The sequence below is a fragment of the Pan paniscus genome, chromosome 9 (genome assembly GCF_029289425.2).
Source record: "Pan paniscus chromosome 9, NHGRI_mPanPan1-v2.0_pri, whole genome shotgun sequence".
Taxonomy (NCBI): domain Eukaryota; kingdom Metazoa; phylum Chordata; class Mammalia; order Primates; family Hominidae; genus Pan; species Pan paniscus.
The window spans coordinates 117,479,139-117,495,217 of NC_073258.2; the positions used below are offsets into that span (position 1 = coordinate 117,479,139).

Below are 16,079 nucleotides of genomic sequence, written 5' to 3' on the forward strand. Positions count from 1 at the left end.
GACTCGGTCTCCCCTCAGGAGACTCCTTTCCTGTTCAAAGTCAGTATTTTATATACTCAAAACCAACAACAAACTCCAGGTGTAACTTTATTCCACCTTCTCCAACTTCAGAGTTCCAACCTTAGAGGACAGAGCATTATGTGGAAGGAGGGTAAGGACTTGATATGAAAAAAGTGATAATGACATACCCCTGGTTCATTTCTGGGTTTCCTCCTAGGCCAATTCAAAAATTCCAAAATAAGGTCAAGTAACACAATAGGCTCACACTTGCATCACAAGCTGTTTAGAAAGTGTGCACAGATCTCTGACTCAGACCAGATGTCCTCCCCACCATGGGCAAGGGCTGGTGGGAAAGACACTCCCAGCCTTCGCCTTCTTCCAATACCAATAAATAACCTACAGAAAGAGCAGCGCTGGAGGCTGGCCCTTGAGCCACCCACTGCTACCGTTGCGGAGCCAGGCCTGCCTCATAGCCCTCTGTCTTCATGTCATTGAGCCCTAGCTCCTCATTTTGGTCAAAGGTGCGCTTGTAACGCTCCACCTTCATCTCAGGATCATCTTCAGGCGCATACACATTCTGCAAGGTCAAGGAGAGACAATCAGTGCCACTGTGCCACTCCCCCTCTCTGCAGGCAGCTTCCAATTCCCACTTTCCCAAGAACAGAATGAGTTTTGGGTTTTTTTCTTTTTATTGGCCTCCAATTTCCCATGGCTAGACTGAACTAGTGGGTAGCAACAGAGCCCACATGGGCCAGGGGTAGAAGACCCCAGCCCCAGAATCAGGGAACAATCCACCTATTTTGTTATTATCTGCACCTTCTTATGAAAAGTATGACAAATGGTCTCAATCTTGGAAAGAACTTAGAAGAGTTTTGCCTGACCCATGGTAAGTATCCAATAAATGGTAAAGGTACATCAATCACCAGACTCTCTCCTCAGTCAACTTAAAGCCTATCAGTTTCCTATCTTGGCCTCTGGACAAGGTACCATTTCTCCTCAATCCATAATCAGATTTGCAAAATGAAAACTCCAGAACTGGGACAAGAGCTTGACTACAGAAAAAAAAGGGGCCTCAGAGTATCCTTTTTTTTTCCTTCTTTACATACACTTAAAAAAAAATCCTCTCCCACACCCCCCTCTTTTCTCCCTTATATATCTTCTAACTTCTGCCTCCTTGGTAAAAAGCAGTCCATTTAGAATCAAGTCTTTCAGCTTCTAGGGAAATGATACATATTCAAGGAAGATCAGAAAATGTATCTCTATGAAACATCAGGGAAGGTCTACTATACCTGCAAGTAACTGTTTCCTGCTGGATCATCCATAATAAAGTGGGCCTTCATGTTACCTTCGATGATCTAAAGGAGAGAGAGAACACAGCAAGTAAATTTTACATAACCCCTGGTAAAAAAAGGCTATGTCGGGGGAGGGGGGAGGGATAGCATTAGGAGATATACCTAATGTAAATGACTAGTTAATGGGTACAGCACACCAACATGGCACATGTATACATATGTAACAAACCTGCACGTTGTGCACATGTACCCTAGAACTTAAGTATAATAAATATATATATAAATAAAAAAAGAAATGAAATAAATGAAAGTAAAGAAAAATTTTTAAAAAAAGAGGCTATGCCTGCCAGACAAGAACCAACCCAATTTATATTACAGAATCCCCAAAAGTTTTAAGAATTGGTGAAATTAGGTAGCTCTGAAAGTAGAGGGGAAAGGTTCTAAAATAAGGACTGTTAGAAAAGCCAACATCAGCAAGCTGTGGACTAGGGGGTGCTGGCCCAGTTGAAGGTAGAGGGAAAGGAATCAAGAACAAGTAGGTTAAATGAATGTAAGCTTATGGGAAACAGAATACATACACACCCCAGCCCCCTTCCCACAGCTCTCAGAACACTGCCTGCCAAGCCTTTACCCTCAGGCCAGGAAATGGAACAGCCACAGTCATTTAACCTCCTTGTTCTTGAGTCCTTTCCCTCTACCTTCAACTGGGCCAGCACCCCCTGGTCCACAGCTTGCTGATGTTGGCTTTTCTAACAGTCCTTATTTTAGATCCTTTCCCCTCTACTTTCAGAGCTACCTAATTTCACCAATTCTTAAAACTTTGGAGGATTCTGTAATATAAATTGGGTTGGTTCTTGTCTGGCAGGCATAGCCTCTTTGTCTGACTAGCCCAAGAGGAAAGACTTAACAATTCTGGCATTGGAGGCCACCTCAGCAAAACAGCTAAGTTAAATTCCCCTGTAATAAGCCCCATGTCAACAAGGCTCACCCCCCACTCAGGTCTTTAGCCCGCTACTTGTAAGAAGACAATCAATGATTATCAGACATCTGAGCAAAGCCCTTAACACTGAAAGATGGGAAATCAAATGGGGAAAAAAAGGATGCAAGGAGAATAAAATGTCAAAAAAGATCCAACATCAGTATCAATAAGTGCTATATAAACTGCATGCTGAAAAAATTTTAAAAATAATAATCTTCAAGAAGAAAAAATACTACATCCTTAAGACAGGATGCTATTTTTTAAAAAGCTCCTTGGAAAATAAAAGTTTTAGTGGAAATGAAAACCTCAATTGAAGGGTTGGAAAATAAAGTTGAGGGAATCTCCCAAAGAACAAAAAAACCAAGAAACCAAAAATAGGACCAAAAAAAAGAGTAAATTATAGAAGACCAGACAAGTAAGTCTAATATCTAAAACCCAGGAGTTTTCAGAAAGAAGAGAAAAAAAAAAATCAGAAAAAAGATAATCTTCAATAGAATAATTCATGAAAGCTTCCTAGAACTGAACCACATGAGTTTTCCAGACTGAAAAGGTACATCTACCAAGTGCTTAGCCCAGTGGGTGAAAATTGACCCACACCAAGGCACACCCTGAAATTTCACATCAAAGGAAACGAAGAGATCACAAGACTAGGTCACATATAAAAGACCAGGAATCAAATGGCTTCAGACTTCTCAATAGCCAAAGTGGAAGACTGTAGCGCAATGTCTTTGCCAAATTGGAAGACCATAGTGCAGTCTTCGAAATTCTGATAAAAAATTATTTCTATCCTAGAATCGTATTCCCAGCCAATAATCACTCTAGTGTGATAACAGAATAAAGACATGTTCAGATGTGGAAGGTCCCAGAAATTTTATTTCCCATGCACTTTTTCCCAGGAAGCTACTGGAGAAGATGCTCTAACAAAATAAGGGAGAAAAACAAGAAAGAAGACATGGAATATAGAAAACCAGAAGAGGGCTGGGCGCGGTGGCTCACGCCTGTAATCCCAGCACTTTGGGAGGCCCAGGCAGGCAGATCACGAGGTCAGGAGTTCGAGACCAGTCTGGCCAACATAGTGAAACCCTGTCTCTACTAAAAATACAAAAAATTAGCCAGGCGTGGTGGTGTGCGCCTGTAATCCCAGCTACTCGGGAGCCTGAGGCAGCAGAATCGCATGAACCCGGGAGGCAGAGGTTGCAGTGAGCCAAGATCACGCCACTGCACTCCAGCCTGGGCAACAGAACGAGACTCTGTCTCCAAAAAAAAAAAAAAAAAAAAAAGAAAACCAGAAGAAGAATCCCCAACATGATGGTTAGATGTTCAAAAAGTGGCAAGACATGAGCATGCAGCCTCTTGTTCACTGGAGCCCCAGGATTCTAAGTACTGACTGGCCAGTGACCTCTTACCTGGTCCATCTTCTGGCTAAACTCCTGTAGTCTCTCCGTCTGTCCAGGATTGGAACTGTCGCCCAGTGTGAAAGGATTTTTGGTCACCTGCAATAAATGATAATCCAAACTGTGTGAATACTGGCTTTATATTTGTTAGGCCTGACCATAAACTAGGCAGGGGGTGACAGTGGGTGCCCTGTCAGGGAAACTTGGTTTCCATTTAGCCCACACCACCTTTCTGACCAAGGCAGTCACTCCTAGGAGTCTATGGGATAATGTGCCAAGACAACAAAACTGGCAATGTAAAACAAAATCGAAACATGTTCTTAGAATATGATCTCTGATACTAATTTGGAGAAGAAATGCAAAGAAAAAGTACAATTTACAAATACAAAATGCCCAACAGAGAATCAAGTGAAATCATTCATCAAGGAGATAAATATTTGGGCTAAGTCAACCCATACATGTATGTTTTTTATGTTGGGAAGTTTTAGGTGCTAGAAGGACCCTCATCCCCTAACTTTACAGTAAAATAAATGACTTATCCAAGACCACAAAATAACTATAAAGTCCCAAAATTAGGCCTGGAATTTCCATTCAACATTTCCCATAAACTTGTCTTCACAATCCAAAGTAATATTTAAGTCTCTTAAACCAGCTTTAAGGCAAAGAAACCCACAGTTACCAGCACCGAAAATTAGGATGTCTGAAGTCTTCCAGTCCCTCTTCACACAGCCAAATTGCTCAAAGGTGGTTTACACACTTCTCAGGTGACTCACCAGTTCCCGGATGTCTTTCAGCAGCCCTTCCAGTGTGGTGAACTTGCCCCCGAGGACGGCCATTCCCAGTTCAAATTCTAGCTCTGGGATTTCCACACTGCAAGTCTCAGACTGTGAGATGAGAGGTCAGTTTAAGCTTTAAGTCAGAAGCAAAGAAAGCCAACCAGAGGCCTCCTGCCCAATTAATACCAGCAGTGATAGACTGCGGACAAGGGCAGCTGCCTCAGTTTTCTCTGACTCCCTTGTTAAAGCTTGAGATTCACTCCTGTCCATCTGAACCACGGGAATAGATCCAACTTAATAAAGGGAAACTCAGTCATAGCTTCGAGCTGTCAGGTATCCTGTCACTAGGGGACAGACAGAGAAGAGGACCCAGATAGACACTGGAGGCCAAAAAGCTACCAGGTCATCAGAAAGAGCTAACAGGGTCTCCTTCTAAACCTGCAATTCCAATCTTAGATTAACTCCCTCTGCTCAGGGGTCCTCAAAGCCAGGGAAGTAGGAGATACCTCATGTCCCTGAACGTTATTTCTAAAAGACAACTTCCCCTAGATAGAGACAGTTTATCTAACTTATAAGGATGACAGTGACTTTCCCAAGCAGACTGTTACCTTGAGGAGGTCTCTGGTCATATCTGAGGCATCTGTGATGTGGAGGGTGATCCTGGTGCCCAAGGGTTCTACTGCTCCTCCAGATTTCACCTGCATAGATAACAGTCAGGAGCAACTGAGAGAAGACCTGAGCCTCACTTGGTACCCAGGAGACCTGGAGTGTAGGCTTGGACATCCAATCAGTTAGGCCCATTAATAGCTACCAAAGAAAGAGCCTTCTAAACAGCAGTCGCCCAAACCAAAAACACCAAGAGCTGGCCAGGAACAGTGCCCAACCCTGGTAACATGCCAAAACTTATCCCAAATTGCCAATAAACTCTGAATTTACCTTAAAAAAAAAAAAAAAAAAAGACTCTTGGGGTTGAAAGAGACTTTTAAGCATTTATTGCAGTCCTTTCATCCACTGCATCCAATGTGTGGGTCTCCTATATAATATTCTGGTTAAAGAATTTAATTAGCTTATACTCAGATACACTCAGGGGAAGGGAATTTATAATTCTCCAAGGCAGCTCATTCTATTTTCAGACAGCTCTATTGAGTTCTTCATTGTGAAGTCAAAGTCTGCCTCCCTGAACTTCCACACCTCTGAGGAGTGGGTCAAAAGACTTCTCTCTTCCATATCATCAACCTTTAATATGTCTTAAACAAGTTATAGAATCTCTAACTCTTCTTCTCTAGGCTAATTCCCGTTCCTTCTAGGGCTCCTCACCCTACACTAGACCTAAGAAAAAGACCCAAGCTACTCTACACCCCCTGCCCCCGAGTACTGAAGTACTTAGGAAGAATGATAGTTAAAAGGGGGTTACCCTTAAGCTAGTCTTCTTCCCAAATAATGGCGCCCACCCACCTCATTGGTCCGATGCCCACAGTTCTCGCAGTTGGTAGCCATGATGATAACCTCCTTAAAGTGAGGGATTTCTGGAAAACGGAGTTAAGGAAATCTACTTCCAGGCAAACAAGACCACCATCTGGGGAAAAACAAAGCCAAACCCCACACAAACATATGCTGGTCCCAGAACTGCAGGAAATATTCACAAGAGGCAGCCCACAGAGTCCTCCAGAAGAGGGCAAGTTCCCAACCCATGGCGATCCCTGTTCACACATTTGAAGGCATGGCTCAGGTCACACACACACAGTCTAGTGACCATGGCCTAATTTTCTCTTTGAACACAAAACCCAAGGTATACAGTCTAATCAAAGATAATATCTTCCTTATCACTGGGTATAAAGCATGTGCTTTCCTTGAAAGGGATGCTCCCAGCCTGATTATAATCTTCATGCCTGAGTCAGATGAAGAGCAACCCAACTGCTTGGCAAAAGATACGTACTAGCTTCATGTTGGTCTGAGCCGGGGCATTGCATTCTGGGCAGTTTGTGTTGAACTGGAGCACCTGCAACACAACATGGGGACAAAGGGTGAGCCCTCTCAGATGGGATGTTCAGGCTAAAGACACTCAGTTGGTATGCTGGTGGTCATCTATGTTGGTGACAAGACAGATGCTGAACAGCATCAGTCTCAGCCCACAACTCTGCTCCTTCCTCACCAGTAGCCAATGTGACTCACTTCATTTCTGAGATCTTCCTCTTCTGGCTTCTCTGCTGGTGCTTCTTCCTAAAATAGCAAAGATGCACGTCGCAAGTTGGCAGGTATACCTCAGCGTCCCCAACACCCTGCCCTGGAGTGGGAGAAATGCTCAGGTGCCACCTCATCAGTTATGTCAGGTGCCACCTCATCAGTTAGAGAAACCACAAAGTAAAGCCCCAACCAAAGGAAGAACAGGACTTAAGATAGGATCACAGCCACTGCCATCCTTTCTGTGAAGTTTACCCAAGTCCTGGACATAAGCAAGATGAGAAGCACAAACATGCTGAGATAGGGCACAAAGAGCAGCAGCAGCAAAATAAGTTCCACTGACTCCAAGCAATCCAGAGTGCGCGATAATTCCAGAGCATTCTTCTGGATCCTTCAGTCCACTTACTTGGAGCCCCAGCATCTCTTCCTGCTGTCGGGTCCGGTTGTAGTGTGTGATCACCAGGGCATCATCTTTCTGAGGAGCATGTGGGTTTTCCACAAAACTGTTCCCTGAGGGATCATCAATGATCTAACAAATGGGAGAAGAGAGAGTCATTGCAAAAGGAAATCATAAACAATCCTACATCACCTACTATCAGACCACGCAGGCATCACAGTGGAAAATCCCAGCAGTCTTAATGGTCCCTCCTCCCCTAATCAAGGGCAACTCCAGTCTCTCAATACTCACCAGAGTGAAAGGGGAGGCTACTTGCTTTAGCTCCTTCAGTTTGACAATGAACTCATCAATTCTTTCAGCTGTAGCATCTTTGTTTGCCTGCCATGAACAGAGAGTAAAGCATCAGCCCTGGTGGTGTACCTTATGCCCTGCCCCTTGTCATGCCCATGTTACTTCCATTAGGAAGTCACCACCTATCTCAGTGTGAGTGGAAACAGAGTGACTCAGGCTTCACAATGAGATGTAGCAAACAAGCCTGAAGTTGACGGGTGGTGACAGGTGAGCCTCATTTTTCTCACTCATTCAACCATTTAGCCCAGGCACTCATGCCATGTTAGAGATATAATAGTAAATATATCAGTCCTCTCATGGGACTCCCCAGCCAATTAAGGAGACAAATAACTAAAGATGCAGTTATAATATATTACTTCTGTCATAATAAATATAAGATGCAGTGGAATACTCAGGAAACACAGATAACCCAAGGGGATTAGGAAAGGCTCTTCAGAGGTAATGTTATATTGTCTGCAGTTATAATATATTACTTCTGTCATAATAAATATAAGATGCAGTGGAATACTCAGGAAACACAGATAACCCAAGGGGATTAGGAAAGGCTCTTCAGAGGTAATGTTATATTGTCTGATGAGGCCTGAATATATACTGAGGGAGGGAAGTGGAAAAGACAATAATTATAACATATGCAACATCCTAGCAGCTCCAGCACCACCATATGCTTACCCAGAAAGTTTCCAACACTTAGTCAGAGACTCTTCAGACACATGGGACACTCTATATAAGCAATTATTCCTTGAGCTGCTACAATCAGAAAACCCCAGCTTACCCTTCGTGCAGGCTGGTCCTGCTCCAGGCCAGAGATAGCACGGGTGATCAATCCTTCAACAGTGGTCAGAGCTTGTGAACAAGAACAAAAGACAAGTGTGACTTAGCCTTAGCTCTGCTATCAAGTCCCTGTATGACCCTGGGCAATTCACTTGAACTCTCTGGGTCTTAATTTCCTCATCTGTAAAATGAGAAGGCCAGGTGCAAGGTTCTATTCATGTCTGATAATAGTGATGCTAAAATTCTACAATAAACACACTATGGTATTACTATTACTTTCTACCATCTCGAGCTGTTTTACCTAAGCTTTCCACTCATGATTAACTAATGAAGATCACAATGATTACATGGTAGAACCCATACACAAACCATTAGACCTGGCACCAGGGGGTTTTGCAAGAAAGAGGGTAAGATTCTAGCTACATGTGAACAGCCCAAATACTCTGATCTTAAACTTACCTCCTTTCTGGCTAAAGGCAGGAATTTCAAAATCTAGCTCAGGAATCCTTGTGGCAGCAGAGTCAGTCTTCACCACTTCTCTGTTCATGTCCTGGGAAGAAAGGAATACGTTCAGTACAAAGAGACTGCAGAACAGCTTCTCCTCAAGTAATAACCAGACCGTCCCCTTCCATCAGACCGCAGCCCAGCTGTCTCTCCCTCTCGCCACTCCACAGGGTCCAGACTGCTCCTTTCGAATAGTACAGGTGGTGTGAGCCAGGCTGTCCAAATGGTGAGAATACTATTCCTAACAACTACTGCTCATTTCATACCCTCAGACAACATTTACAAAGCATTTTCACAAATCTTATCTCACTTGAGCTGATGACAACACCAGTACCATTTTACAAAAGAAACTAAGGCTAGGAGACATAGGGGGATTTATTTAAGATCCGACCGCCTGGACCAGAGCTCTGACCCCAGTACCGAATCTCTCTCTAGAATACTGAGGTACCTGCTCTGAGGTCCTCTCACCTCCAGAGCCCTGACAGACAAAGTGTAGCGCACTCCCTGGTCCTGGATCCTGCCTGCCGACTGGATCTCCGTGTTGTTCCAGCCACAGTGCTCGCAGGAAAAGGAGCTCACTATTATTTCTCTGAAGAAGGGAATCTTGGTGAGCAGGAGGCGCGTCATGCCCTGGTGAAGTAGAAAGTAGCTAAGGAAAAAATCAATGAAACTCCTTTTCCCCGCCCTACTATCTCCGGGCGCGCCTCGGGGTCCCCGGCCGGGCCCACCTGGCTGGGTCTGACCCCCGGCTCGTCCCGGCACAAGCCCTACCCACCCGCCGCTCGCGGCCGCGCCCCCGCCTCACATTGCAGTAACAGTTCATGCATAGCGACTCGATCTCGGTGGGCTGCTGCTCCTCGTCCTCGGCGCTGATGGGCCGGAACAGGTGATCTGGGGCAGGCGGCGGGGCCGGGGCGGGCGACGGGGCGACGGCAGCCCCCGGGGGCCCTGGTTCCACAGCCCCGCTGGCCGCCATGACCACCACGCGCAATTCAGACCTCGACTTCCTACTTCCGCCGCTCTCACGGCCCCACCCCTCTCCGGTCACTTCCGCCAGCTGCCACCACCCCCGCCTCCCTTCTTAAAGAGGCCGCAGACTCCGGGCACTCGGGGAACAATGTCGTCAAGGGCTCCCGGTTCCCAGGTTTATATGGCTCGAAATTTCCATCGCCAGCCGGATCCACCTCAACTCAGCCGTCACTTCCCCTAAGACGTCCTCTTAGAACCAGGGCACTTTTTTGCTCCTTCACAATAGCTCCACCGCACGGGGTTCTATTGGTCCCTACGTCGGTCTACAAGAGCCTTGACGACAAGGGGCTGGACTTGTCCCTGAGGAATCCCTGAGAAGGTGCGCCCGGAGCCGGGCTGCTTGGTTCCAGTGTTGGGCCACATGCTGCTTGCGTGCTAGGTCGCCCCTCCGGGTGGCTCAGCCTCTTCCCCTCTCTCACAATCCCTGAATCCCTCTGTCCCTTTCTGTTCTTCCCACTCCCTATTCTGTCCTCATCACTACCTTCCCCAATCCCAGCCTCAAGTACACAGCCCTCATTTTCACTCCTACCTCCTCATCCCCATCATAGCCCTTGACCTATGCTTTTCCAGTTTCCTAACAACAACAAAAACACCTTTTATTATTTCTACCTTTCTAGCACTTCCTCTCTCCAGGTGCTGGGTCCACAACCCAGTTCTGTTGCCAACATTGTCAAAATCCACGGTGTCAGGGAAGACCAGCCTGCAGGCATGATGAGCCTACATATGTGTGGGGTCTGTGCTATGGGGTTGGGGAGCAGGCAGGTGCTGAGAACCCGGGGACAGTAGGCTGAGCTGGGAGGAAAGGGGGCTGGACAGGGCAGTCCAAAGACAAGGGGCTGTGTTTACCCTTTCCACGTCCTCCACCACACCCCAGTTTCAGTTCCCAGGGGATCTATAGGGAGCATTGGTGCCCCTGAGTGAGGGGAGTCCCAAGAAGAGAGTCCGGCATATAAAGAGGCCATTCAAACTCTAGAACAGCAGGAACAAAGGAGGCAGCCCACCTCAGGAATCTCAGGTCCACCAGGGCCACAGCTCTTCCAGACACAGCCTGCATTCCATGCACAGTGTCCTGTGGGGAGCAGGCTAGTGAACAGTGCAGGTGCAGAGGAAGGGCCCGTAACCCAGGCCCTCCTGCCAGGTGTGACAGACAGCCGTTGTCTAGCCAGGATCCCTGAAGCAGAGCCCAGCCAGACCCCCTTTGACAGACCTGGACTGGGAGGGGGTGGATGAGAAAGAGCAGCAAGGGAATGGAGTGGGTGATGGGTGTGCTTTGGGGATAGTGGTGAGGCCACTGCTTTCAGACATGGTCCAAATGAGAGTCACGCCAGGCAAACTTCTATCATAACCATCTATTTCATTTGAGCCAGAAGTCTAGGCTTCAACTTGGGAACCCAGAGGGAGGGGCTGGAGATGGGGAGAGCACACAGTATGCTCCCCAGAGGGTTTAAGGAGCTCCCACAGTTGGGAGGGTTCAGTCCCTTATTTAGGTGTAGAGCTATGTCAGGAAACATGGGCTCTGCCCTCTCCTATCACAGCTCACACCTTTCGTACCCACCAGCATCAGAGCCAGCAGGGATATTCACACACCATCACATGTTCTCCCCATGATATTCTCTTTCTCCCTTCTATTCCCCTGATAGCTGCCATGGCAGCCCTGGGGAGACAAGTGCTCCTCTCTGTGGACCAGCTGTAGCAGTGGCCACCAGGCAGCCAGAAGTGACCAGAGCCAAACTCCAGGATGTAGTGGCACAGGCTTCCAGCATCACGGCAAACAGGCTTGCAGATAATCACCCACATGCATGGTGCCTCTCTCCCTCCCTACTCCCTCACCCTTGAATGGAGTAACTCATGAGCATTCCCAAATGAGCACTGGGAGGCTGGGTTTGCAAAGCCTGGTGAATGTAATGCATCCAGATTGGGGAGTCGCAGGAGGCTGGATATGCAGGAGACAGCAGCCCCTTTGGTGGCCTCCCTGTCCTGCACAGGACCTTCCACCCTCCACCCAACAGGCCACTTTCAAGGACTGAACCATGCTAAAGGCTCAGAGCCAAGGCTCCCCAGACAAGGAGCTGGGAATGGGCCTGGGCAGGTAGACCCTCAGGGGTCCCCCAGATGGCTGTGGCCCTGGTCATGAAGGCTGTGAGTGATGTCTTCCCACAGGTCATCCAGACGGGCCTGCAGCTTGCTCAGAACCTTGCCACTGTCCGTTTGTTGAAACTCTGGGGCGAAGGCACTGTGGCCTGGTGGAGGTGGCGCCAGCTGCTGCTGGACCTCCTCAGTCTCCTGGTCGATGGCGCGAGTGAAGGCAGCTATCTGCAGGTAGGTGTCCTGGCGGAAAGCCTGAAGTCGCTGGCGCACCTCCTCGGAGAGCATCTGGGGGTCCGGGCCGGCCCCTTCCTCAGTCCCAGTGCCTGCAAAGGCTCTGCTGAGCTCTTCGCGCAGCTGGTCCAGGTTCTGCTGGATGCGTGCGTGCAGGGCCTTGGCCTTGAGCGTGAGCTTCCGGGAGAGCACCTGCACGCAGCGACTGAGGCGCGCGGGGCTGGCGGGGGCGTGCGGAGCCACACTGCGGTGCAGCTCCTGCACGTGGCGCCCGATGCCGCTCACCAGGCTCTCGGCGTATGGGTGGAAGAGCTCTTTGAAGCGGCCGGTGTGGTGCACCACGCGGCTCTGCAGTCCCTGCAGCAAAGCCCGCGCCTCGTCCACGCCCCCCAGCAGCTGGGCCTTGGTGTCTTCTCCCACCACGCGCAACTGCTCCTGCAGCTCCTGCACGCGCAGGGCCACCTGCTCCATCAGATCCATCGTGTAGGGCTTCAGTTGCTGCCGCAAGCCCTCCAAATTCCAGCCCACCAGCTCGTGCGCCTCTGCCATGTAGGGCTGGAGGCGAGCCTTCACCTCCTCCAACTCCTCCTGCAGCTGCTGCCGCATGCCCACCGGGTCCTGTGGGAGCCGAGGAGCCTCGCTCCCACTCACAGGCCTCAGCTTTTCCAGGAACTTGTTCATGTTGTTGAGGTCTTGCTCAAGGCTGTCTTTCAGGGTCCTGGAGAAGGGGACAGATATCCAGGCCGTCAGACTGCTAGCCCCCATCATCTCCTTTGTCCCCACGTCATCGCGCACTGATCCTCTGGGGGAACCAAGGACGCAGGGCGTTGGCCCCAGGGTCGAGGGCTCTTGTCCTAGCCCTGGCCAGTAACAACTCCTCACGCACGAAGCACAAACACATTGCCCATACAAATCCAGACCTACAACACTCTCCAAAGAAACATAGATGCGCCACATCATCCTTTGATTCTGGGGACTGCAGCGGGCGTCCTGCCGATTGATCCCAGGTCCCGCGCCTCAGTGAGCAAGGGGGCAACAGCTACAGAGTTGTCAAGGCGGGGGCTGCAGGCAGAGGGCGCTAAAGAGCCCAGGATGGCCGGGATCTGCAGACAGAGCTAGCACCGCTCCTTTCCTCTGTCCCAGCAGCGGCCACAGAGGTTGAGGCAGCAGAGGCAGGGCATCATGGCATGGCCCAGCTGTCTCCTCCCTTCGCCTACACCCCTTCCCCTGGGCACTCACGCGGGCTCGCGAGCCATCTTCTGCTGATGGATCTGCTCCACCCTGCCTTTGTCCCCGCTGGTCTGGCTGAAGTAGTCCCAGAAGCCTTTCCGTGCCTGGGTGGCTGAAAACGCTGCGGAGAGGGACTAGGTAATCAGGGCCTGGGCTCTCCTCCCCCAGGGTGGACAGGGCCCTCTGGCCAGCCTCCACCCACACCCCCACGTTGAAGTCAGGGTCGGAGACCCACCTGAAAGAAGAGCCAGAGCCCAGGTGAGCACGGCAGCCATGCTTGCCATTATCTGCTCTGAGAAGACAGGTGGAGGGAGGCCTGGTTAGGGGAAGAAGGAGAGGAAGGGACATGGCGCAGGGGACTTGCCCAGGGGGCCTCTGCAGGGGCAACTGCCCGAAATCCTGTTACCCCTTCCTTGGGCTGGGGAGCACAGAGCTGTTGGGGCTCAAGAGGACCGACCTAGGTGAGTCAAGGAGGCTAGGGTGTCTTCCTCAGACATGGGAAGAGGGCGTGCTCTTGCTACCTCAGTCACATAGCAGGGAGCGTGGTGCTCTAACCCCTTCACAAAGGTCCCAGACCCCAGGAACAGTTCTCTAGGCCACTTCTACCACCTCTCCCCTGCCCACCTGTCTCCCTCCCTCCCATTTCATGGTGGAAAAACTGAGCCATAACGAGGGCGAAGAGGCAACTCTGCCAAAATGTTCCAAGAGGACGTCTTAGGGGCCACCCCAGGCTCTCCCCTGAGGCCACCTGCAATGCCCTCCCTTAGGACTGTGACCCCCATCCCTCTGCCCCAGCTGCTCACCTGCTCACGTCTGGGCACAGAGAGCAGACATTCTGCTTTATACTCCAGGGCCCTGAGCCTCTGGCACCAATTGCTCTGAGTAAATACCACGTGGAAGTTCAAAAGAAGTTGACCTCAGCTGCCTCCCAGCACTCACCTCCTGCCCTTTCCCTGGCACCCAGAGGGTTAATGAGTGCCCTGGTATCAGGGGCTGCCCCAGTAGAGAAGTGCTTCCCAGGAGCTTTACGGGGGATGGGGCTGAACTCCTCACCCAGTTTCTCCCAAACCCCATGACCTTTAACCTTCCCAATGACCAGCTGGCTGGCCCACCAACAGAGAAGAACCTGTTTGTCTGCCAAGGGCCCCTCTCTTACACAACTACCCAGAGTCACTGTGTCCCAGCCAGCAAGATGGACAGTGTTCACCTACCAGCCAGAACCTGAGCAGCCCCTGACAGCTTCACTACAGGCTCCGCAGGCATCCTCAGCCAGCATTCATAGGGTTAAAGACCCAACCACATCCCTCTTTATGAAACAATCCTGGAACAAGCAAGGGAAGCCAGGCAGGGTGAAGATGAGATGGCAAGAGGCATCTGGGCCAGGGACTCTGAGCCCCAGGAACTGGAGCGAAAGTAGGATTTGCCCCATGAGGAAAAGCTGAACTCCACTCGCAGGGCCTCTGAGGAGAGCAAGCCCAAATGCTCAGATCTTCTCTGATGACACACCCACTCCGTCTACAGTACTCATACACACATGTTCACAAGCTCCCGATTCTTGGTCCTAAATGCATCTTGAATCAATCCCCTCTCCTCCATTTCCACTACTATCATTGCACCAGTTGTCTGTCACCTTGATTGCATTCATAGCCTCCAACAGGTCTTTCTACCACAGTCCTGCCCATTTAATTCATCCTCCACTGTGGCTCATCCTGACTCATTTCCAGTCTCATCTGCTGCCACATAAAACCACGGCATCCCCTGAGCCTTTATACAGTCTTCCCTCTGCTTGAAATAGCCTATCCCCTGGTGAATATATATTCATTTTTTAGAGTTAGTTTGTATTAGTTAGAATTAGACTTGGCTGCAAGGGACACATATATGTGTGCATATATATATACACACACACATATATATTTTATATTCTTGCATACATATATGTATATATGTGTGTGTATATATATACATATATATATACAAGATACTGCTCTTACCACTCATACTGACATCCCATTGGCCACAAGTTAGTCACATGGCTACACTTAGCTGATATATATGTGTATATATATATGCAAGAGAATAGCTTAAACAAAATGGAGTATTATTTCCTTCTCATGTAAATGTAGGCCAGCTCGGGCCGCTTCTATCTTGTTGCACTATTATCATCAACGAGACGCTCATATCCAAGTTCCAGCTGCTTCACCTCCAGCTACCAAGTTCCCCAAGGGAACAGGAAGGAGGAAAAGGAGAAGGACATGTTCCTTCCTTTTAAAGACACATCCCAGATATTGCCATTACCACTTGTACTGACATCCCATTGGCCACAACTTAGTCACATGGCTACACTTAGCTGAAAAGGAGGCTGGGAAATATAGTTTTTATTTTGGATGGCTGTATGCCTAGCTGAAAAAGGACTCTATTACTCAGGAAGAAGAGAAGAAAGGATTTGAGGGAACAGTAGTAGCCCCTGCTACACAGCTCCAGTATCACTCTGAATGCCTTCTTCTGCCTTCACCATTTTCTGCTCTGGAGATAAACTGATTCCGCATTATTCACACAACACTGTATATTCCTGGATTATAGCACTTACTATCTAACTGCACAATAATTTGTTGATGAATCCGAGAGCTCTTTGAGTGCAGGGGCTTTTTCTAATTCATCTCTATATCCACTAGTATGTTTTGCACAGTGCCTACTACATACAAAGTTAAGTGACTGAATTCAATCATTCATTTGATTTAGGAACTGAGGTTTGAGGAGATCAAGTGGCCTGTCCATCATCAGGCAGTAAGAGTTGCAACCAGAATCAGAACCCAGGTGCTTGGCTCTGGTGGTTCAAGAGAGCAGACTATGACCAAG

General features: G+C 48.8%; 2 protein-coding genes across 3 annotated transcripts; both read right to left on the minus strand.

The window, feature by feature from the left end:
• Positions 1–74: 74 nt before the first annotated feature.
• Positions 75–9,914, minus strand: ZPR1 (ZPR1 zinc finger). Of its 2 annotated transcripts, XM_003820089.6 has the most exons (14): positions 9,451–9,914; positions 9,114–9,275; positions 8,601–8,691; positions 8,143–8,213; positions 7,311–7,397; positions 7,029–7,151; positions 6,614–6,661; positions 6,374–6,440; positions 5,897–5,967; positions 5,050–5,139; positions 4,439–4,549; positions 3,678–3,764; positions 1,290–1,355; positions 75–577 (listed from the first exon to the last, which is right to left on the minus strand). In XM_003820089.6, the coding sequence occupies exons 1-14, from the start codon at positions 9,619–9,621 to the stop codon at positions 443–445; spliced, it is 1,380 nt and encodes a 459-aa protein (XP_003820137.2). In that variant the 5' UTR covers positions 9,622–9,914; the 3' UTR covers positions 75–442. The 2 variants fall into 2 exon arrangements, with proteins under 2 accessions (XP_003820137.2, XP_034789645.1); XM_034933754.3 differs by lacking the exon at positions 9,114–9,275 and having other exon boundaries at positions 9,451–9,672.
• A 1,094-nt stretch (positions 9,915–11,008) lies between these two features.
• APOA5 (apolipoprotein A5) lies at positions 11,009–13,539 on the minus strand. Its single transcript, XM_003820088.5, has 3 exons — positions 13,459–13,539; positions 13,233–13,344; positions 11,009–12,711 (listed from the first exon to the last, which is right to left on the minus strand). The coding sequence occupies exons 1-3, from the start codon at positions 13,505–13,507 to the stop codon at positions 11,772–11,774; spliced, it is 1,101 nt and encodes a 366-aa protein (XP_003820136.1). The 5' UTR covers positions 13,508–13,539; the 3' UTR covers positions 11,009–11,771.
• Between the last annotated feature and the right edge of the window lie 2,540 nt (positions 13,540–16,079).